The following is a 23,562-nucleotide window of genomic DNA, read 5'->3' as shown; positions in this document are numbered from 1 at the left end:
CTCTTCCCTCAGGCGTGGTGCAAAGTGACCCAGTGCATAATGGGAATTTGATTTACAACCCTAGAGAAGTTTTGATGTGTGGGCACAGACTTACAGCTGGATATTAAATGAGGCAGCATTAGTACATTCAAAAATCTGAAACTATGAAAATGATTGTTACTTAATGTAGTGTGTCCAGCAATACTAAAATTTAGGCTTATATTAGTCACAGCCCCAGGGTTGGTTTATAAACAGAGTTCTTAAGTATTGTAAACACAACTGAGAGAAAATCTCATCATCTTTGGTCCATTCTGAGACTCTGATGTCTGGACAGAAAGGAAAAACAAAAAGTGTTGGAAATGACATTGTAGGAACAGTGTCATATACCAGAAAATATTCAAACCAGAGCTGTGAGCATGAGAATGTGTTAACGTTACAAATACAAACAGGATGAAATAGACACGGGATTTAATAAAATATTAAGGAAAAGTCGTTCAGTGGATGCAGGAAACAACACTGTAACTGCAGGCAAACGATAGTGAGTAGAAGAGGAAACGTGCTGACTGCCCTAGTTCAGTAGTTCTGCCGTGAGATGTCAGTTGGTCTGCTTGTGACCCACAGAAGTATGTGTTACAATGGAAAAATCAGCAGACTGACTTACATTGTGGATACTATATGGAATACAGAGGGTTTTTTCAAATACGTTTTCTGCTCCAAAACCCTGTATTAGTGCTTTTGTTGCAAATATCCAGCTAACATCTGTGTTTGTCTTACGTACAATGTCAATGAAAATTCACATTTATGTTCAGTTTCTGCAAGAGGTAATGAAAGTTTTACAGGAATGTACTGGCCAGCAAATTGTAACTTGTCCGAGCAGAAGTAGTCTTGCTGATGGGTGACGATTTTCAACTCGAAGACGTAGAGATACCGAAATGATGCTGCTGTTGGGAGAGAAATGCAACCTCTTTTCCATAAGTATTTAGGTATTTCGAAGGTATTTTAGTAGTTACTCTTAGCGCCAGTGTGTTCTTTCAGAACAAAAGCTTTTACTGTATAGTTAGAATGCCTCCCCATTTCATTAACTTTTCGTGAGCCTGTGCGTTTTGTGCAAAGCATCACCAAGAGAATATAAGTGTGTCCACTAAGTTATTTATCTATCTAATGAATAATCCTGTTGATCCTGGAGAACTATCTGGTCGATAATTGTAGTTGATGATGCCATCGTTAAAACGTACATCACTTTTATCATATCAACCCCTTTTTATTCAATTTATGACACGAATAGTGTACGAAAATGCCCATATTCTTCCGGTCTTGTCAACTGCGTTTGATGTTGATCAAGGAACTTTAGTTTTTATGCCAGTAATTCCTAGACACTGCTGGACCTCTTTATTCAGTTGTGTACTGCGCCATAAGAAGTGAATGCAACAAGTGTCATTCTGGCTTGCTCTAGCTGGATAATTACTTGAATCAATATATGCTAGACATCACTGGGAGTGGCATTGTGACTCGAGTATACTAAAATAGGATGAATACGATCATGCATCAGAGCAACAGATAGGAACACCAGAGCAATGATAGGCAAAGTTATTACTACAATTGTCTGAAGTATATACCCATAAATTGACGAAACAAACTTTCAGCAAAGTGTTATTGAAATGTAGTTTTCCTTGTGCTTTACTTCATCAAAAATCAGCATGTCTTTGTTTTCATTTTGTCGTTTCCGAAAATAATTCTTAATTGTTCTACAGCCTCTTGGTTAATTTCATATGAGCAATTGAGATTATTTACTTTTGGAGATGTTTCAGAAGGTTGTTGCAACAATGCGTGCCTCAAACCATGTCTATATCCTTTGAGCTTCTAATTTTCAAGGGCATGCTATCCAGAGTAAATTCATTGTCACATCACATAGTGCATTCTCTTGCTGTTTTTAAATTGGCATTTCTTTAACATAGTGGCAAATATGATTTTCTGTTTTTACTGAATGTACAGTAATGTAGGACATTCGACTGAGCCATCTTATGGTTTTCATCTGAGACTTGCTTCTGGAAGAGATTGATTTTGGCATTTGCTGTCCTTAATTTATCACGTAATTGGACCAATTTCTAGTTCCTGGCACATCAACATTGTTTTCATGTGATTACTACTCCGTTCAGTACTGATCTGCACCCTACATTTTCCTTTAGCAGAAGCAGCACTGGCAGACATTGAAACTGCAGCTTGTTTACTGTCTTCCTTCCACAGCTTCCCTTTAGCGAGTGCTTGACTGACGATTTTCTTTTGTGTAATATTTTCGACAGATATTTCAGAAAACTGGGAAATACATAAGGAACCACTGAGCCACTCTGGTTTTAAGACTGCCCTTGTCTTACAATTTCAACTTATTTACTGATGATAAACATTTGCTGTTCCTCACTGAAATGTGAATCGCACACAAAACAACTCGGAGTCAGATTGTCTTTCCCAGGAATTTCTGTCAACCATTTTGAAAATTTTTGGAGAACTACAAAATATTTACCTTTAGTTTCTCTTCAGCCACATCGGTTCACTGGATCGAAAAATGTGGACATGTTTTGTTCGTTTTCTACTATAAATACCAGTAACTACGTATAACTCTCAACACCTCTTTATAATCACAGCCTTCAACTCTTAACCATTCACTCACAAGTCCGTAAACAAACTCTCAAAATAAGTTGAGGCAGAAGCAACAAATGCCATCTGATTACATGTCAGCTTGAGTTGCAAGTGACAGCGCTACTTGTAGTTCTTGGGTATATGAAGATGGTACCTGTTCTTTCAGACATGTCCGAAAGGGCTAACTGGCCATTTGACTATCTTCTTCTATGTGGATGCACAAACTGTGCCTGAACTCTTATGGGATTTGACAAAAAGCTGCGAGTAATGAGTTAGTGGGTAGGGGCACTATGAATATATTAGTGGGTAGGGCACTATGAATATAGTGTGGGACAATAGGTTGGGAATGTGGGTCTCGTGGTAGGCATGCCAGAGATAAGTCCCTGCAGTCACACTATCACCTGTGTTCTTGGTGGCACAGATGGATAGAGCATCTGCCATGTATGCAGGAGATCCTAGGTTCGAGTCCTGATTGGGGCACATAATTTCAGCTGTCCCCATTGACCTCCATCAATGCCTGTATGGAGCTAGGGGTATTCATTTCATTGTAGTTTTTGGGCTCGCCGCCTTTCCAATCCTATGTTAATGCACAGGGAGTAAGCACACTCTCCTTCTTCTTGCTACGGGCAAGCTGTCAGGTTACCAAAGGAAGGATAGGGCTCAGTAAGCACCGTGAAATACGCTATGTAATGACTGATTATGTGTAAAATTAGTGCAGTATGGCACAGTGTGAAATTATGGAGATGCATGTTGGCAGAATAGCTGCTCATTAAAATATATTTTTTAAAATTTTTTGTGTATACGTGATACAAATCTCTGAAAACTTGTATCATATTTATTAAAAAAAAGAAATATTGAGAGCCATGTCATAAGTACAGAAAGGTATAAGGATTTTAACTGAGAGTTTTTTCTTTCTTTCAGTGTCTTGAAGATAACTTGGTAATCTCTCATCCAAATGATTTTATCAAGGAGGATCCTGAACTAAATTTGGAGGTGTGTAAAACTGAGAATACTGTAAGCATTTGCATCTCTGATTTATTACATGTAGGGTGGTTTGTGTAATTGCTTAATGTAAGGAATGCATTACTGTGAGACAGGCACAGGTTATGAGTTTTCTTGAGATAAATGTAATTAATGATTTTACAGTACTGTAACTGCAGGCAAACGATAGTGAGTAGAAGAGGAAACGTGCTGACTGCCCTAGTTCAGTAGTTCTGCCGTGAGATGTCAGTTGGTCTGCTTGTGACCCACAGAAGTATGTGTTACAATGGAAAAATCAGCAGACTGACTTACATTGTGGATACTATATGGAATACAGAGGGTTTTTTCAAATACGTTTTCTGCTCCAAAACCCTGTATTAGTGCTTTTGTTGCAAATATCCAGCTAACATCTGTGTTTGTCTTACGTACAATGTCAATGAAAATTCACATTTATGTTCAGTTTCTGCAAGAGGTAATGAAAGTTTTACAGGAATGTACTGGCCAGCAAATTGTAACTTGTCCGAGCAGAAGTAGTCTTGCTGATGGGTGACGATTTTCAACTCGAAGACGTAGAGATACCGAAATGATGCTGCTGTTGGGAGAGAAATGCAACCTCTTTTCCATAAGTATTTAGGTATTTCGAAGGTATTTTAGTAGTTACTCGTAGCGCCAGTGTGTTCTTTCAGAACAAAAGCTTTTACTGTATAGTTAGAATGCCTCCCCATTTCATTAACTTTTCGTGAGCCTGTGCGTTTTGTGCAAAGCATCACCAAGAGAATATAAGTGTGTCCACTAAGTTATTTATCTATCTAATGAATAATCCTGTTGATCCTGGAGAACTATCTGGTCGATAATTGTAGTTGATGATGCCATCGTTAAAACGTACATCACTTTTATCATATCAACCCCTTTTTATTCAATTTATGACACGAATAGTGTACGAAAATGCCCATATTCTTCCGGTCTTGTCAACTGCGTTTGATGTTGATCAAGGAACTTTAGTTTTTATGCCAGTAATTCCTAGACACTGCTGGACCTCTTTATTCAGTTGTGTACTGCGCCATAAGAAGTGAATGCAACAAGTGTCATTCTGGCTTGCTCTAGCTGGATAATTACTTGAATCAATATATGCTAGACATCACTGGGAGTGGCATTGTGACTCGAGTATACTAAAATAGGATGAATACGATCATGCATCAGAGCAACAGATAGGAACACCAGAGCAATGATAGGCAAAGTTATTACTACAATTGTCTGAAGTATATACCCATAAATTGACGAAACAAACTTTCAGCAAAGTGTTATTGAAATGTAGCTTTCCTTGTGCTTTACTTCATCAAAAATCAGCATGTCTTTGTTTTCATTTTGTCGTTTCCGAAAATAATTCTTAATTGTTCTACAGCCTCTTGGTTAATTTCATATGAGCAATTGAGATTATTTACTTTTGGAGATGTTTCAGAAGGTTGTTGCAACAATGCGTGCCTCAAACCATGTCTATATCCTTTGAGCTTCTAATTTTCAAGGGCATGCTATCCAGAGTAAATTCATTGTCACATCACATAGTGCATTCTCTTGCTGTTTTTAAATTGGCATTTCTTTAACATAGTGGCAAATATGATTTTCTGTTTTTACTGAATGTACAGTAATGTAGGACATTCGACTGAGCCATCTTATGGTTTTCATCTGAGACTTGCTTCTGGAAGAGATTGATTTTGGCATTTGCTGTCCTTAATTTATCACGTAATTGGACCAATTTCTAGTTCCTGGCACATCAACATTGTTTTCATGTGATTACTACTCCGTTCAGTACTGATCTGCACCCTACATTTTCCTTTAGCAGAAGCAGCACTGGCAGACATTGAAACTGCAGCTTGTTTACTGTCTTCCTTCCACAGCTTCCCTTTAGCGAGTGCTTGACTGACGATTTTCTTTTGTGTAATATTTTCGACAGATATTTCAGAAAACTGGGAAATACATAAGGAACCACTGAGCCACTCTGGTTTTAAGACTGCCCTTGTCTTACAATTTCAACTTATTTACTGATGATAAACATTTGCTGTTCCTCACTGAAATGTGAATCGCACACAAAACAACTCGGAGTCAGATTGTCTTTCCCAGGAATTTCTGTCAACCATTTTGAAAATTTTTGGAGAACTACAAAATATTTACCTTTAGTTTCTCTTCAGCCACATCGGTTCACTGGATCGAAAAATGTGGACATGTTTTGTTCGTTTTCTACTATAAATACCAGTAACTACGTATAACTCTCAACACCTCTTTATAATCACAGCCTTCAACTCTTAACCATTCACTCACAAGTCCGTAAACAAACTCTCAAAATAAGTTGAGGCAGAAGCAACAAATGCCATCTGATTACATGTCAGCTTGAGTTGCAAGTGACAGCGCTACTTGTAGTTCTTGGGTATATGAAGATGGTACCTGTTCTTTCAGACATGTCCGAAAGGGCTAACTGGCCATTTGACCATCTTCTTCTATGTGGATGCACAAACTGTGCCTGAACTCTTACGGGATTTGGCAAAAAGCTGCGAGTAATGAGTTAGTGGGTAGGGGCACTATGAATATATTAGTGGGTAGGGCACTATGAATATAGTGTGGGACAATAGGTTGGGAATGTGGGTCTCGTGGTAGGCATGCCAGAGATAAGTCCCTGCAGTCACACTATCACCTGTGTTCTTGGTGGCACAGATGGATAGAGCATCTGCCATGTATGCAGGAGATCCTAGGTTCGAGTCCTGATTGGGGCACATAATTTCAGCTGTCCCCATTGACCTCCATCAATGCCTGTATGGAGCTAGGGGTATTCATTTCATTGTAGTTTTTGGGCTCGCCGCCTTTCCAATCCTATGTTAATGCACAGGGAGTAAGCACACTCTCCTTCTTCTTGCTACGGGCAAGCTGTCAGGTTACCAAAGGAAGGATAGGGCTCAGTAAGCACCGTGAAATACGCTATGTAATGACTGATTATGTGTAAAATTAGTGCAGTATGGCACAGTGTGAAATTATGGAGATGCATGTTGGCAGAATAGCTGCTCATTAAAATATATTTTTTAAAATTTTTTGTGTATACGTGATACAAATCTCTGAAAACTTGTATCATATTTATTAAAAAAAAGAAATATTGAGAGCCATGTCATAAGTACAGAAAGGTATAAGGATTTTAACTGAGAGTTTTTTCTTTCTTTCAGTGTCTTGAAGATAACTTGGTAATCTCTCATCCAAATGATTTTATCAAGGAGGATCCTGAACTAAATTTGGAGGTGTGTAAAACTGAGAATACTGTAAGCATTTGCATCTCTGATTTATTGCATGTAGGGTGGTTTGTGTAATTGCTTAATGTAAGGAATGCATTACTGTGAGACAGGCACAGGTTATGAGTTTTCTTGAGATAAATGTAATTAATGATTTTACAGTACTGTTGTGCTATTCCACTTATTGTGGATTAGCAACTGTTATTTGATTATTGTTCTGAATAGAATCTGAACAGAATTTGTAACAATGTGTTTAACCATATTTTCACTGACCCTTCTGAATGTTAAATATTTTGTATAAGTTTAAACCACGAGAGTGCAGATCATTTGAAAAATATTCTTCCTTTCAGTAACTTATGATTCATGCATTGCAGAAGAGTTCATTGCACATGATTCATCTTTTCAGTGAATGATTGATATTTGTCAGTTTGAACCAAAAATTTTCAAAGGTGCCAAAGGTATGAAGTGAAGTGTGATACAATTTGTATGTGATAGAACACCCTTGCTACATTGTTCTTAGAATAGTTACAGTATGGCTACCACAGTGGTACATGCTGATTTACATATAGATTTGTCAGTCACAGAAAAACTCTAGGACCTATGCAGATAAATCCGTGTATTACCTCACCGTAGAAGTCATAGCAGGTCTGAATAAATTATCTACTGCTTCGATAAGACCTGCTTGTATGAAGCATAAAATTTAATCCAGTAAAATAAAATGTTGTGGTATTAATTTTGTCCACTTTGTGTAAGAGAAAGTGGATGGTTAGATTCATAAACTTCTCACAGGAAAAAGACATAACTTAATATTGGGGAATATAAGGTAGAGTACTGAAAAACCTAATCAGAAGACTTACTATGCAAGACATTGTACAGTACATGACGGTGGGTATGTTCCACCACTGTTAATCATTTCTTTTCCTTTCCCCGGTTACAAGCAGATTGAGGGAAAGGCAACTATCTGTTGCCTCCATACAAGCCCTAATTTCTCTTGTCTTTGTGGTGTCTGTAAAGACCCTCAGGCACATTGATGTCTGGTGATCGTGCAAGCATACCAGTCAAGGAAAAAAATTATCATGCTAGGGACAGTGCATATGGTATATAAAAAAAGAGTGAATCTGGCATAACTGGTTCCTGCATCACATTTTCTCTCCCCAAATTAAGCATTTGTTTGTTAGGCTTCATTCTGTTGTATATGTGTGGTGTAATAATAATTTTCTATGGGGCACAGGCATAATAGTTTTTGCATATGGTATTCACTTTAGAGAATGTGTTCAATATTGAAATCAATTCATTTAGCAAATGTGTTCCTTTACTGTCATTGCTCTGATATTTTCCCACATTACGTCAGTTCACAATAAGAGGTAGATCGGCACCTTGGACTATTAACTTAGTTGTTGGCATTGTGCTTCATAAAATCTTCCATTAGTAAATGTGCCTCTGCATCATTTGAATGTTGCTGCCTTCGTGCTATTGTGGGGAAAATTAATCTGGAATGCATAAATTTTAATTCAATTTCGTCCACTATCTTTACAATCCACAATGCACCAGGGAAAAGAGTTGTCCATGTTTACCATCCATGACTGTATACTACCCAACAGCAACCTTACATAATTGATCTCCTCCCATTGTTAGGTCAAAACTCACAATTTATTATAACACATCTAAACTCTCTTCTAGAATATTACAATCACTAAATCCTATTAATAGTTTTGTGTTTCAGTGTACACAAACAGATGATTTCAGAATTAACAGAAGATACTAGATTAAAAAACGTAAACAGAAAAATAAAGCTCTGTCTATCTCCGACAGTTACGGAGGATAGACAAAGTTTGATACATTACAGGCAAATATTAGTGTACAAATCAGACACACAAACTTTCATTATGTTTCCTTTACAATTCACACTGAACAACATTTACATCTGCAGTTTGCTTCAAATGCCAGTTCCCTAAATTTTCTCAAAAAGAACGTCATATGCCCTCCAAGGATTCCTGTTTGAGTACCTGAACTATATCCATAACATATGTGTGCTAATGAAAGCTAATAGTAGCAAATCTAGAAGCATGCCACTGAATTGCTTCAATGTCTGACTGGTGGAATATCCCATTGTCAAGCATGCGTATGTTCCAACAAAAAAATTTTGGAAAACAGGAGTTCAAAAGAGAATATATGAAAATGGTGAGATAAAGCTGGGAAAATGAGATCAAAATCACAACCACACAATTTAAACCTGCAAAGAAGCTACAAAAATCGAATTTTCTGAACTCCGCTTTACGTGAGTTTCAGATAGATCATGTTGTTATAACCAGTAAGGATACAAAAATTCTCAGTGTAAGAACGAGAGAGTAATTTTTTTAGTCCTTTCAACGTCTCTTTCATATAAAGATTAGATTGCAACCTGTCAGGAAAGAAACACACATGAATAAATCACTCATCATTAATCCATTTTTCAACAAATTATTCATTCATATACCATGAATTGTAACAAACTTGCAGACATACTGAAAACCATTATGAGATTATGCTAACCACAAAGGAAGAGAGAACACAGGTAGTGGAACATTGCCTATGATCAGGGTCTAGTAGATGCAGGGGAACAAGCATTGGAAACTTTAAGTGGTAACAAACCCCAGAAAATGGCAGGAATTCTTAGAAGTATACAAAAGAATGTTCAAGGCTATAAAAAAAAGTGTAAACTGGGTCACTTGAAACTAATATAAAAATAACAGTTTTTGTCTATTACTTTCACTCAGTTCTCGACTGTGTGCCTCTGAAAGAACAATTAGTTTTGGAAGCAAAACAATTCTGATTAAAAATCATCTGTTGAGGAACTGAAGGAAATCGGTACTTTGCAAAATAACGAGTCATGTGCAGAAGACAGAAACTCATAGTAAAAGTATGGAGATATGGATAGTGAGCAACAGTAATCTCACACAAGCAACTGGCAGAATTATGTTAAATATTTATAAAAGTGAAAAAATTACTGAAGAATGGAAATGTGCATTAATTGATCCTCTTCATAAAAATGAGATAAAACCATGTGTGCCCGACCGAGACTCGAACTCTGGACCTTTGCCTTTTGCGGGCAAGTGCTCTACCATCTGAGCTACTGAAGCACAACTCACGCCCGGTACCCACAGCTTTACTTCTGCCAGTACCTCGTCTCCTACCTTCCAAACTTTACAGAAGCTCTCCTGCGAACCTTGCAGAACTAGCACTCCTGAAAGAAAGGATATTGCGGAGACATGGCTTAGCCACAGGCTGGGGGATGTAGAGCATTTGCCCGCGAAAGGCAAAGGTCCCGAGTTCGAGTCTCGGTCGGGCACACAGTTTTAATCTGCCAGGAAGTTTCATATCAGCACACACTCCGCTGCAGAGTGAAAATCTCATTCTGTAGATAAAACCAGTCTGAATAATTACAGAGAATTTCACTGCATCCAGTTATGTCCAAAATTCCTTAAAAAGCCCTGTGAAGGCAACTGGACGAACAAGTAGGCCTATTAATAGGAGAGTATAAGGCACGATTTTGCAAACGCAATCGTGTAGAGAGCAGATATGGGAACCAAAGTCAATTTTGCAAAGATGACGATGTGTAAATACTGTGGCAAGCTATGCCAAGTGTCAGAAAGGCTTATGATTTGACAGAAAAAGACTTGATTCAGTATGTCAGAGGAATTCAAAATCGACAGGAAAACAGTGGCAGTTACCCAATAGACATAAATGGGTACAACACTAGACATTAAACTGATTGGAAAAATTTCAGAAGCATTTGAAATGCACAACAGTGTGCAGCCAGAGATCCACGATCCACTCCAACTTAAAATAATTCTGAAAAAGTTATGAAGACATATGGGAAGGAGACAAGGGAATCCAAATCGAAATTAAAAAAGAGCAGAGCATTAACATGAGGTGTATGGCTTTTGTAGACACTCTCTATTCTAAGACACTGTATAGAAGCCAAACTTGTCCTGGAGAAGCTTCATAAAATGTCAAAGAAAACTAGTCTACATATCATCTGTGAGAAAACTCAGTAATGGACAGGAAGCCTACAGATAATCTCTCCATTATAACTTGATATGACGAAGTATCACACATACATTAAATATCCAGGAGAGATAATCCAATCACCAAGACATTTATTTATTTATTTATCCTATTCTGACAAGGGCCATCAGGTCTCTTTTGCATTGGACCAGGGTTTCCCACATACATCATAGTTATCTAAGAAACAACAATTTTAATATGACAAATCGTATTGAAATGATACGAGTGTGTGAAGTGGCAATGTAAGTAACACTGACTATGAACTAATAAAGTTAATAATGACAGTACTAGTAGCATTACAGCTGTTGCCACTAATGTGGTGGTGATAACAGTAGTAATGACAACAATAATAGTGGCAGGTATAAAAAGGATTTATAAATGTACAAGATAGGTTTCTGCTATAGTGAGTTCCATGGAAAGCAAATTTAAGAAGCCTTCACCATCTAAGAATTTTGAGAAAAGAGGAAGATCTGGGTGGAGCAAGTTAAAAACAGCCAAACCTGGCAATTTCAGGACGTTTGTAGAGGACACACATTGGTGACTTTCTGTTAAGGGATGTGATCTCTATGAACATATTCCTCTTGTTTATCTTCATGATTGTTGGATGTGTACATTATGTGATAAATCAGAGCATGTGTATGCCCCTACTCCACCCAGTTGTCAGTTACATCTGTTGTTTCTTAAAAAGATGTGGTCTTCTCGATTTACAGAACTTGTGGACATAGTTGGTTGGAGCCACATCTCTGATGGAAGTATCAGATGTAGGTCCTTGTCTTGAAATATGTGACAGACTTTGTTATGATGAGGTGGCAGAGATGGAACATTTGCGTGTGCAGTACGAAGTTTAGTGCATTTGGCTACAAGGCTCGTGAAGATACTAGATAGTAGTGACTTTAGGCCAGTGAGGTTATGAGAACAAAGCATACCAGAGTGCATTACGGTAGGGGAGCAAGGTTCCTTTAAGTGAAAGTGAGAGATATCTCCAGGAGGAGGGAGGTTTTGTGGCCAAGGCCACCATGCTTTGCACTGGTCAGTGAATGGTCAACTGAAGACAGGAAGAGAAGGTTCCTGAACAGAGCTAGAATAATCTATGCACAACAACACTGAAAGTAACATAAATGGAATGACAGACTGCTGTCTTATTATTGGTCCTAATGATGAGAAACCACAGTAATATGATGATAAATTATTAAAGTAGAAATAAGACTGTAAATTTTCACCTGAATCAGATCCTTGTGAGCATATTGAAGTAATAGTGAATTAATGAATAGTATTGGTATTGGAGTTATAAGAATTGAGCAGAAAATTAGTACTAAAAATAATCCTAGACAAACAGATAATAATATGAGGGGAAACTGTTGTAAATATAATATTAGTAAAACAAATTGTTTCTTTGCAAAATAAAAACCTGAAAGTAAACACAAAAAATTAGGGGCAATAAGAGTTGACAATTTTTTTAGCTTCTGACGTCCAGACACTACAGCTCATCTGCATTGCGGACTGATCATTCCTATTTCAGTTCTTCACCATTATCCTGCCATCGTTTGTCCATAAGTTTTGCAGCTGAAGTCTTGGGATCACACTGTTCAAAATCTTCAGTCTTTCAAAAGTGAGATCCTCGCTTATTGTCAAACCTAACTTCAGGAGTTTCTGGCTCAAAAGCTTGTCAGCTGATATGGAGCCATTATAACAAAAAATCTATTTTAGAACTACTACTGGAATATCTCTTTGCTTCAGAAAGTACTGTGATTCATGGTCAAACAAAAATGACTGAATGAGAAGCAGGAAAGAAAAATTCTCAGGAAAATATTTGGACCAGTTTTCTGTGAACGAATTTGGATATGGAGTCCCTTTAGAGAGATTTATAGACAGACAGAAACAGTAACCGACAGCTTTAGATAAAGTGACAAAATTCTGTGGATGCATCACAGGATGACTGTCGACAGGCTCACAAGGCAGATCTTTGAGGTAGCAAGCACTAGCAAAATCAATTCAAAATTGGTCATAGGTACAGAAGAAGTTAGACTCTCACAAGATAACATAATAAATCGAAAAAGAGTCAAGAAAGACCATGAAACATACTTAAACAGCAACACATGGAAAACAGAAATGGATATAAATATTTGGAAGACCACAAGAGAGACCACAGAGGACATACACTATGTGATCAAAAGTATACAGACAGCTGCCTGAAAAATGGCTTCAAAATTCGTGGCGCCCTCCATCAGTAATGCTGGAATTGAATATGGTGTTGGCCTATCCTTATCCATGGTGACAGGTTTCATTCTCACAAGCATATGTTCAATTAGGTGCTGGAATGTTTCTTGGGGAATGGCAGCCGATTCTTAACAGGTGTTGCACTGAGGAGAGGTATCGATGTCAGTCGGTGATGCCTGGCACAGTCAGCATTCCAAAACATCCCAGAGGTATTCTAAAGAACTCAGGTCAGGTCTCTGTGCAGGCCAGTCCATTAAAGGGATGTTATAGTCGCGTAACCACTCCGCCATTGGCCGTGCATTATGAGCAGGTGCTCAACTGTGTTGACAGCTGCAGTTGCCATCCCCAAATTGGTCTTCAACAGTGGGAAGCAAGAAGGTGCTTAAAACATCAATGTAGGCCTGTGCTGTGATAGCGCCACACAAAACAACAAGGGGTGCAAACCCCCTCCATGAAAAACATTGACACCATAACACCAGAACCACCTCCGAATTTTACTGTAGGCACTACACACACTGGCAGATGATGTTCACCAGGTATTTGCCATACCCACATCCTGCCATTAGGTCACCACATCGTGTACTGTGATTCTTCATTCCACAGAACAGTTTTCCACTATTCAATTGTGCAATGTTTTCGCTCTTTACACCAGGCGAGGCATCGTTTAGAATTTACGTGCATTATGTGTGGCTTATGAGCAGGTGCTCAACGGTGAAATATAGGTTTTCTCACCTCCCACCTAATAATCATAATACCTGCAGTGAATAATGATGAAGTCTGGAATTCCTGTGTGATGGTCTGTATAGATGTCTGCCTGTTACACATTACTGCCCCCTTCAACTGTCAGCAGTTTCTGTAAGTCAACAAACGAGATCAGCCTGTACTCTTGTGTGCTGTATGTGTCGCTCCACGTTTCCACTTCACAATCACGTCGGAAACAGTGGACCTAAGTACGTTTAGGAGTGTGGAAATCTGGCATAATTGATACCCAATCACCTGACCAAGTTCGAAGTCTGTGTGTTCCGCAGAGTGCCCCATTCTGGCAGTAGGTATCAGCACACTGCACCTCATATGAAAAACTGATATTTTTCGGGGTGTCTGATCAAAAGTATCCACATTGTGTATGTAAAGAAATTGGGAAGGATGTAGGAATAGGAAGAACATTTTAAATTTAGACACTATCTCCTAAAAGTTAATTTATGAAATAGTAATAATGATAATAATGTAATCTGGAAACATCTCCCATAATTATCAGTGTGAGGAGATTGGCAATAGTCATAGGTATCTGATTGTTAGTGGACTTCACAGAAGTAATCTGCAGTAGCAGCTTCTGCTTTTTAGTATGCTATGTGTCACATTCTGCAACCATCTAGACAATATGGTTTGTGAAATACAATGTGTAGATCCAAGAATGAGTAAATGAATGAATGAATGAATGAATAACTAACTAACCAACCAACCTTCCCACCCTCTCTCTGACCAGGATATAGGCAACAGTGTGATTTCACACTGAAAGAGAAATTAAATTTATGAATGAAATAAAAAAATAAAGAAATAAATTCAGCACAAGAAAACAGAATAAGATTACCCTATTTTACTGAAAGGGAAGTGATAGCTGTGGAACCAGATCGTGTGTAGGTTCCAAAAAGGTTATATCCTGGACATGAATAAAGATACAAATGTAGGATAACTTTATGTTCAGATGTATAGCTATAAAGGTTGTATTTGCAGAAGAACCATTCAATTTATCGTAAGTACATCTTCTATATGCATGCATGTGTAATGGGGTACTTTTCACAATTTGGTTTAAGTTCAGTGTTTTCATTCACTTTTGACAAAAGTTCACTATTCCTTCAACTGGACACGCAAAGGCAATAGACTTGTCCCATACTTACTGAAACACATTTGGAGTTCTTGTACTCAAAGTAGTTTTTATTTTTTTATTTTGTGAACCTTAAGTTACTGCATGGCAAGGCAAATAGATGGGGAGCCTTCCACAAACCCCAACAAAAAATGACATATTCTGAGATCAGACAAATTTCAAGGTCGGCAGGTGAATGTGAGATGTGTAAGCCCCTTATGGTTGATACATAAATAAGGCAGCTTATTTTTTAGAAGTGCCCTTTCATTCAGGTGCCAGTGTGGTGATGCTCCATCCTGGTGAAAAATGATTTTTTTTCTCTGGATAGTTTCCTTTGCATCTATCTCGAAACCTTTTGTTATTTCTATTTATGTCAAAAGTCATGTGTTGTGAAGTTCCTTGCTGTACTGATTACATTCCTCATTAATAACATGAAAGTGTTGCTTCATTAAATTACATAATGTGAATAACAAATCATGACCACCACCAAGAAATGGTTTCTTTTTCCAATTCACAATACTTTATCCTTGTCTTTGTTATTACTCATTTTCAATGCAGTTATTTTTTAAAAATCAATTATTTGATATAGTTACCTTAATTCAACTTACTGTCAGAGATGACTCAGTCTTTCATGTTATTGTGAAATAGTTTGTTTAATCTGACATTAGGTGATCATCTTCGGGTTTGCTGACTGAATTTCTGGATTACCCTTGATGTTAAAGGTTTTCTGCTAGGCTCCAGTAACAAACTTGTTTTAGTGCTTGCTGTCTACATTCTGATTGCTTCTTCATATTTATTCATTGTATACTGGCTCTTTATAATTGGCCACCTGAATTTATCTGCAGTTGTATTAATCCCTCCCCTGCTGTGAAATGTATGAAAGCACATTCATTCATTTGGAGAGAACACTGTCCTCATGTTGACCATGTTGTTTATTTCCTATTTATGATACTACACAAATCTTTGTCATTTATATGACTATAAAATAAAAACACTTCATGTAATAATTCCTATCACTTTCATGTCAAGCTGTACTCCTGAATTTCTTCTGTGGATGAAACTGATGTGACATTTAACAACTTTGATGTTCCATTCAGTGAGCTATCTCAAGAGAATGGCATAATATTGAATGCTGCAGTTGTGAAAAAAATACATTTAATAGCAGTTCAGATAGATATTTTTTCAGTTCTTTCCTTTGCCAGTTTCATCAATAAAAATCGGACGATTTTTTACATTTTTCTCTGGTACTTTGCCTAACTGTATGTGCCCGAGAGGTGAAAGGTATTTCAGGCATTTAATTTTGAAGTATCAAGTAGGAAATTTGTTTTCCAATAAATCAATGTTTCTATAGTTACTTACACAGCTAAAAACAAAGTGCAGAAATGAAGCGTTAATTTTTACCTATAATTTTCTTCAATAACTGCTACATTTATTTAGTGTCTCTTTGATAATACTATTTCCAAGTATTGTTTGGAACATTCAGATGTTAGTGGGTGTTAATACAATTTTATTTATTTACTGTTTCATCAGTTTTAAATCACCAGTAATTCTTTGTACTATTTCAGGTGGCAGCCTCAATAAGAAATGCATCTGATAGTTTAAGGTACGTTTTTATTCTTCACTGAGAAATTTTTTGAGCAGTATAAATTTTTTGAGCAGTATAAATTTTTAGTTACATGATGTGAAAGGAAAACAAACAATAACCCCTAGGGACCAAAATACCATAAGTTATTTTTAAAAACTTCTGTTTTTGGAGTTCTATTTTTTCTATATATTAACCATTTTCAGTATATACATACAGTATATACTAACTACAGTAACATTATGCATGTTATCAAAGAAAACACTACTATATCTACTATTCTGTTATTGCAGAAGATTAAAAAGATGCTTTAAAATATTACAAGGTACATCAGTCCCATTTATAACAGTGGTTTGCAATAACTGCACAAACAGAACAAAAAAGCCATTTATGATTAACTGTCGATCCAAGCTTTCCAATAATGAGAATAGATGCAAGGTGAAGCATTAATTTTATGTTCTTAAAACATGTCAGTTTCTCAGATTCACTGATCACCCAAGAATGTTGTTTACTGCTGGCCCCATGATGCCACATGCCACCTTTTGTTTTATGGGTTTGACTTGGCAGAAGTTGTAAAGAAATACTAGTTTTGTCCACATTGCTGGCATAAGATACAGCAAACTCCTCTCACTTGGTCAAATTCATGCTTTCCCCTCTTCATCAACTGCATTCATTTCATTGCCTATCACTGAGCATGAAATTAGGCCTCTATTTTGGAACTTATACAGCCAACAAACAAAACAATTGAAGTATGCTTTGAATGTCTAAATTTTCTGCAGTCTCATGTGTTGTTCACTGAATTTTATTTCCACTTACAGGCACATTGGAGGTGCACATATAGCTGAAGCACTGTAAAAGTTCAGCATCTTCATATATAACACTGTGAAGTCACTTCAGCATGCAACTGGAACACAGAGCAGCAGAATTAAGAACATTTCATTTAAGTAGTGTGCATAATGTAGATTTGCTGAGTCTAAACCTTCTTCCAATTGTGCTGTTTTTCAATACACCGTATTCTGCTTCCTGCAGAATTTTTAGTTTCACTTGCTTATCTGTGCTTTGTGCTTCCTACTGCATGACAACCCTTTCACTTCTTGGAACTCAGTGTTACTACTACTGGCTCTATTTAGAGAATATAAAAGCACATCTCAACATGGAATTGCACTTGTTGATAGAATCTAGTTTCTCACGCTGTTTGTGTCACAATTGTTTTCCTTGTTGATGGTGATTGTCGAGCAATGTTATGCACAAAGGTCAGCTAGAGAAACATTAGGAAAAAAGAAAAACATTGACAATTCAGGTTTAATGAAAAATGTAATGGTGCTACAGACTAAAACACAGTTTGTAATTCATGCTGACTGAAATTTGTTAACTAGTAAAACATTGTATAATATCATGCACATCACTGCCAGTTCTGATATTCTGCTGGTGTTAACAAAGTGATCATCTTAAGTGAATTCATGTTAAGCATGATGTTTGAAATATACATGATGGTTCATTATTATTCATAAGTAAAAATATTACAAAGCAGTTACGTTAGTAATGCATTCTATAAAACAGCTCGTTTGTGTGTCTGTTCTTTAATAAAAGAGTGTACTTTTATACAAAAGTGCAGGTGAGGTGTCAGCAGCTGTATAGTGCTAACTATTCTAATTGAATATGACATGGAAGTCATACAAATTCAATGTGATGGGTACAGGCTAATGTCCTACCATGTAGAACAAGTAAGAGGAAAGGGTGAGTGGTTATATATCCAAAACCTGGAGTCAAGTTTTAGCCCCTTCAGATAAATGAATGTTGGGGGTGAACAACTCTTTGACTACTGTGTCAGCAATGTGGATTTGGAAACAAGCTTGTTGTATTCACAGTTTACAGGCCACCATCATGTTCTTAAATTTCATAAAGCATCTGTAGTCAGCTTTAGTAAGGCCATGAAGACTTAACTGGTGAGTCATTTTTTGTGACATGTGCGAAGCTACTAACCAAGGACACCTAGAATCCCCTATGTCTGAATGTGGGAAATCTAACACAGTACAATTCCCCAAAAGGACTTAGTCACACATTGAAAATTTGGCTGATTTGGGAGCAAAACTGATAGTGATTTATCTGGCCATGACAGTAAAATGAATATTGATCAGTTGTGCTCAGATCATTCGAGGAAACTATTGTCATCACAGAATTAGAGGGAAATTACAGGACAAATATCAGTAGGTATATAAGGGGCACAGTGTGGATGGACAGTTAAACTTCGTGTTAATAATTTTCCTAGTATTCTTATTCTGTAAACCACCACAATACTGACTGGAAGTAAGAGCAAAGGATGAATAACTCCTTGGACGTAATTATCTTGTGCAAGGTAGAGAGATCTCTACCTACTTCAGAAGACAACAAACTGTGATAGTGAAATATTCTGCTATACTGTCTGTAGTGCACAATCAGATCTTCCTTTGTGTTCAGTAAAGCTCTTTTTTCCTGTCACAAGATGTTCTCATCCCAAATTGTAGCTATGCCTTTTAGGTGTTTGAACTGTAGTAGCCACTGGACCTGTTGTGTAGTAAGGCTGGGCTGATGAGGTTGCAAAATCATTTTTAGGAAAAAAATCAATTCTGCATTTACTATGTATGTCCATGGTAAACATTTACCATTTTTCACCTAGTAAATGCTCACAGATAAGTGTGACTGCTGTGTCTAGATCTAAACCTGTTGCTTGCAAAGCACTGTGAAATGAGAGATTAATATCTCTGGTTAGGTCTATATGATAAGCATCACACACCCTTCAGCAATGTTCTGAGGTGAGTCACACAGTTGTTTTGAAAGCATTGGATTTCTGCGGTATCCTAGCAATGGAGTCTCTGGTATCGTAGCAATGGACTGACTGCTGTACCTACAATTGAACCAATGTGATGATTCCATTTGGCATCTCCACATATTGCTACACTCAAGAATACATGAGAGTAGTGATAGGATACTTTGATTCTCCTTTTTGTGAAATACACTATTTTTAGTCATAATGTTTGAAGCTAGCTGGCAATCCTTGCACCACTTCAAAATTTTATCTAGGTACAAGCTGATACATTCTTTTAAGTTCTTTATAATTTACAAAGCTAGTAATTATATGTGCCTGTACAGTTGTGGATAGTTTTGCCTTTTATCTGTCTTGGCTATGAAACTGAGTCAACAAAACTGTTCATTATAGTTTACCTACATTTCTATATTCTTATTTATAATAACTTCTGCTGGTGCATTACTCTTCTTTTCTCCGTATTCACCTGACCAGGAATGTTGTTCTTCCTCCCATGCACCACACTAATTCCCACCATATCAAACTTCAACTTATCCATCTCTCATTTCATGTTCTCTGACTCACCTAATCAATCAAGGGACTTCACATTCCACACTCTGACTTGTGGCAATATTGTTTCTTTCACCTGATGATATCCACGAGTGTAGCCCCCTCCCAGAGATATTATTGGGAGTCTATATTGCTACTGAAATATATTACCCAATTGGATGTCATGATCATTAAACTATACAGCAGAGCAGCATGTGGTTATAACAGGTATAGTTCCCCTTGCTTTTAGCTGTTCACAGTACTAACAAAGCAAGGTCATGTTGGCTAATGGTACAAGACCAAATTGTATAATCATCCAAACCATTCTGCATTTACATCTACATAGATACTCTGCAAGCTAGCATATGGTATGGGGGTGGCTCGTGCCTTTACTACTAGAAAGACCTGCCATACATCTTCATTAACCACATGTTAGTGTGTGGACCCTCCCTAGATATCCTTCCATTGCAGTTTTATGTACTTTATGTGTCTGTCTGTTTTGTTAAGGCATGCATGTCACTTCACTTTGCCAAGATAAATGTTTCATATGGTAAGTGGGTGCCACACAACTGAAACAAATGAAATAATTTAGCTATTACCAAAAAGTCACAAAATTAGGAAATCTTGACATTGTGCCGTGGAGATGCTGATAGAATTTTTAACTGTACACTTAATATCATATATTCTCACTACATACTTTAGTAAGTTATTGGCTATCATAAGTTATTTTTTGGAAGTTACACAGGAATTAGGATTGGCTGGTAGAAATGAGACAACACATACTTGAGGAAAATTATGAATAACTAAAATGGTAAGCTGCAGTTAAGAGATATAATATTAAACTGAAGTTCATAAGGGTGAACAGTATGTGTAACTGCTCATGTAATCAGCTTTGAGATGATGCCGCAAGTCCCAAATATCACAAGCTTTGTTGTACTGTGTCATTTAAGGGACAAGAACTCCATGAGAAATACCAGAAAGCTGCATATGAATCAGGAACATAAGTTTTGCAACAGTTGTATTAACTTGAACCATGACTGTACAGCAACAGACTAGGATATCTGCGTGTCACTCACTTTTGTTATGGGAAGGTTGTTCCAATGAGACATCTTGGTATATTAAGTGTTGGAAATTTCACTAGCAAACTCTTCAAGAACACATTTGATGGTGACTTGGGGGTTGTGGCAGCTGACGGGGGTGTTACTTGATGTTCTACTCTATCCCAACAGAAGAAGATAGAAAATACTTGAAACCTAAAGCCACCACCATTCTCATTGGAGAAAAAACATAAATGAAATAACAGCTGTCAAAATATCCCATGAATCACAAGTGGACTTAGTCCCTAGATGCAAACACTGATGGTTTTGTGTTGGAACCACCAAGTTCCACAGTGAAAACCCTAAAATTGTCATCTCCCTAATCAATTGTAGTAATGACACAAAAGCTTATCATTGATTTAATTACTCCTATACTGCAATGGAACATTCATAGTCTGATAGCACATGTGAAGTAAATGAAACTTTTTATTTGTAGACAGCCACAGTATTTCACGTGAGTCACTCTGTAAATGTTTCAATACTCCCATGCTGTCAGGGCACAGTATCTGACTGGTTGCCACTGTAGGTAAGGATTGCTGAATGGACAACCTGTGTTTTTGGTGTGTGTGAGGCATAAGTGAGGCTAAGTGAGGACTGAGATCAGACACTAGCTGTGTGAATTCTTAGGGGGAGCTACTCAATGATAACAATAGATTTTGTTTTGATTTGCCAAGATCCTCTTTGCAAGAAGCATTGCTAATATTATCCTAAAATTTTGCCAGCCATTTCATTTGTAGGAGATATTAATGTAAGCAATATGCAGGTGTAATGCCAGCATCTCCTGGTGGGTTGTGAGAAGAGCTATGTCTTCTAAATACAAATGCTAGAATTTACTTCAGCACAGTTATTTGTTTTCTCACAACTAAATGCTAATCCTGGTTAATTATAATTGTAACCTACACATATACGCATGTCAAAAGGAGGTCACTGAGGTGGGTACCACATAGAGCAAACAGAGGATTGTTTTACCATCTGCTGATATTCAAAAATGCTTACATCTTGCCAGGCTATGATTATTGCAAGGTAGATTCACCACACTGTTGGTGCACTTGCCCTGTTGTGGAAGTAAGTGTCAAACCACAGTATTCACCATCTGCAAAGCTTGGTGATAGTTCCAATGCTGTTCATCTACAGTGAATATTTATCACAGAACAGCTGTCTACATCGTTTATTTTGTGATCTGGGTCAACAAAAATATGAGTAGCAATGAGGAGGATTTATTATTGTTGTGATAGCCCATGAAACTCCTGTATCAGGCAGGAACAAACCTAAACACCAGAGGGGAGAAAAGGAGGTATCTCAGACAGTGTTGATGTAATGCCACAAGAAACCTAGATACGACTTATTATTTTCAAGTAGTGCTACATAACAGCGGAACTAGTAGGAAAATTTCAGCCTTACGTGAGAAAGCAATCGTGCCTCTTCTACTGAACCCGGGGGAAAATGATACATTGCACAATAATTACTGTAAGGTGGCCCTCACCAACAGTAAGCCAAATGACAAGAAAAATTCTATCAGCATGTGCCGTACCTGGTCTGTAGAATCCAAGAAACTGAGCACTCACATCCAGTGTACATTTGAAGGATATTGCTCCATCCTGAGAATGTGAATGGCTGGAATACGCTGCCTTTCCCTAATCAGATAATATGTTGGAACAGTGTGTAATTGTGGCTGTGTCCTCCTTGTATGTGTGTTGATAGGAGTGTTTGGGCAAAGGCAGTACCTGCCTTCTATGTCATCTGTAAGCTTTGAAAGTGTGAGGTGTTTCCAGCCACTTTGATAATTGGCACACCAGGCATCTACTCTTATAATATGGCCTATGTGGAAGCAACTGTGTAAGTAATATACCTACATAGGGCATACCGAAAAGGTGTTTTTTTTTTGTTTTTTTTTTTTTTTAAATTCAGCATGCAGTACTGTAGTCAGTGGGATACAATATTCTACATTAACTTAGTGTCTGGAGATTTTAGACAGAAGCCCAATTTTACTGAGAGTTTCTCTTAAAGGAAGTTTTCTGGTGTATGGCATTTTTGGCATAGTGTATAACTGTTCTACGCAATGTAGCGATTAACTGCAAAGGTTTTTATTAATCACATAGAAAATAACTTTTACTGTAGTCTGATTAAAACTGCTTGATAGCTGATGTGTGTCACTTGCCACAGCAATATTACTACATCCACTACCAGGTACATTGCTTGGTTATAGGCCACACACAAACACAGCTGATTTTAAGTGACTTCTGACTAAAATGTGGCGGATGACAGGTTTTGTAGCTTTGAAACAAACTCGTTTCCTAACCTTACCACAACTATGTGATCTGCAGTATATCTGAGAAAACAGCAGTCAACAATCTGCAGCACAATTGAGATCATGATTATTTTGTTCAGAGCTTTTAAGGCTAACCTCTATGAGCGAACTCAAGACAGAAAAACTTCTTAGTATGTTTCTTTGCACAGCCATCTTCTGCAGCAAAGTTTCAGTTTTTGATGAAAGGAAACTGTAATTTCTCACTGTCATTGGTTACTTGAAACCATATATCCATCAAAAAGCAAAACAGTCAAAA

General features: G+C 37.4%; 1 protein-coding gene across 9 annotated transcripts in view; it reads left to right on the top strand.

Moving 5' to 3' along the window:
• Window positions 1–23,562, top strand: part of LOC126108756 (zinc finger protein 99-like) — a 126,501-nt gene that overhangs the window by 71,150 nt on the left and 31,789 nt on the right. For 4 of the 9 annotated variants that reach the window (XM_049914102.1, XM_049914104.1, XM_049914099.1 and 1 more), the window contains 2 exons: window positions 3,535–3,606; window positions 16,554–16,591. In XM_049914102.1, coding sequence (XP_049770059.1) covers window positions 3,535–3,606; window positions 16,554–16,591 — 110 coding nt within the window. Of the gene's footprint in view, window positions 1–3,534; window positions 3,607–6,800; window positions 6,873–16,553; window positions 16,592–18,185; window positions 18,308–23,562 lie in introns of all 9 variants that reach the window. The other 5 variants (XM_049914103.1, XM_049914105.1, XM_049914101.1 and 2 more) reach the window with 3 other exon arrangements.

The sequence above is a fragment of the Schistocerca cancellata genome, chromosome 11 (assembly GCF_023864275.1).
Source record: "Schistocerca cancellata isolate TAMUIC-IGC-003103 chromosome 11, iqSchCanc2.1, whole genome shotgun sequence".
NCBI lineage: Eukaryota > Metazoa > Arthropoda > Insecta > Orthoptera > Acrididae > Schistocerca > Schistocerca cancellata.
The sequence above is the reverse complement of the archived record's forward strand: the minus strand, read 5'-3'. Positions and strand labels throughout refer to the sequence as shown.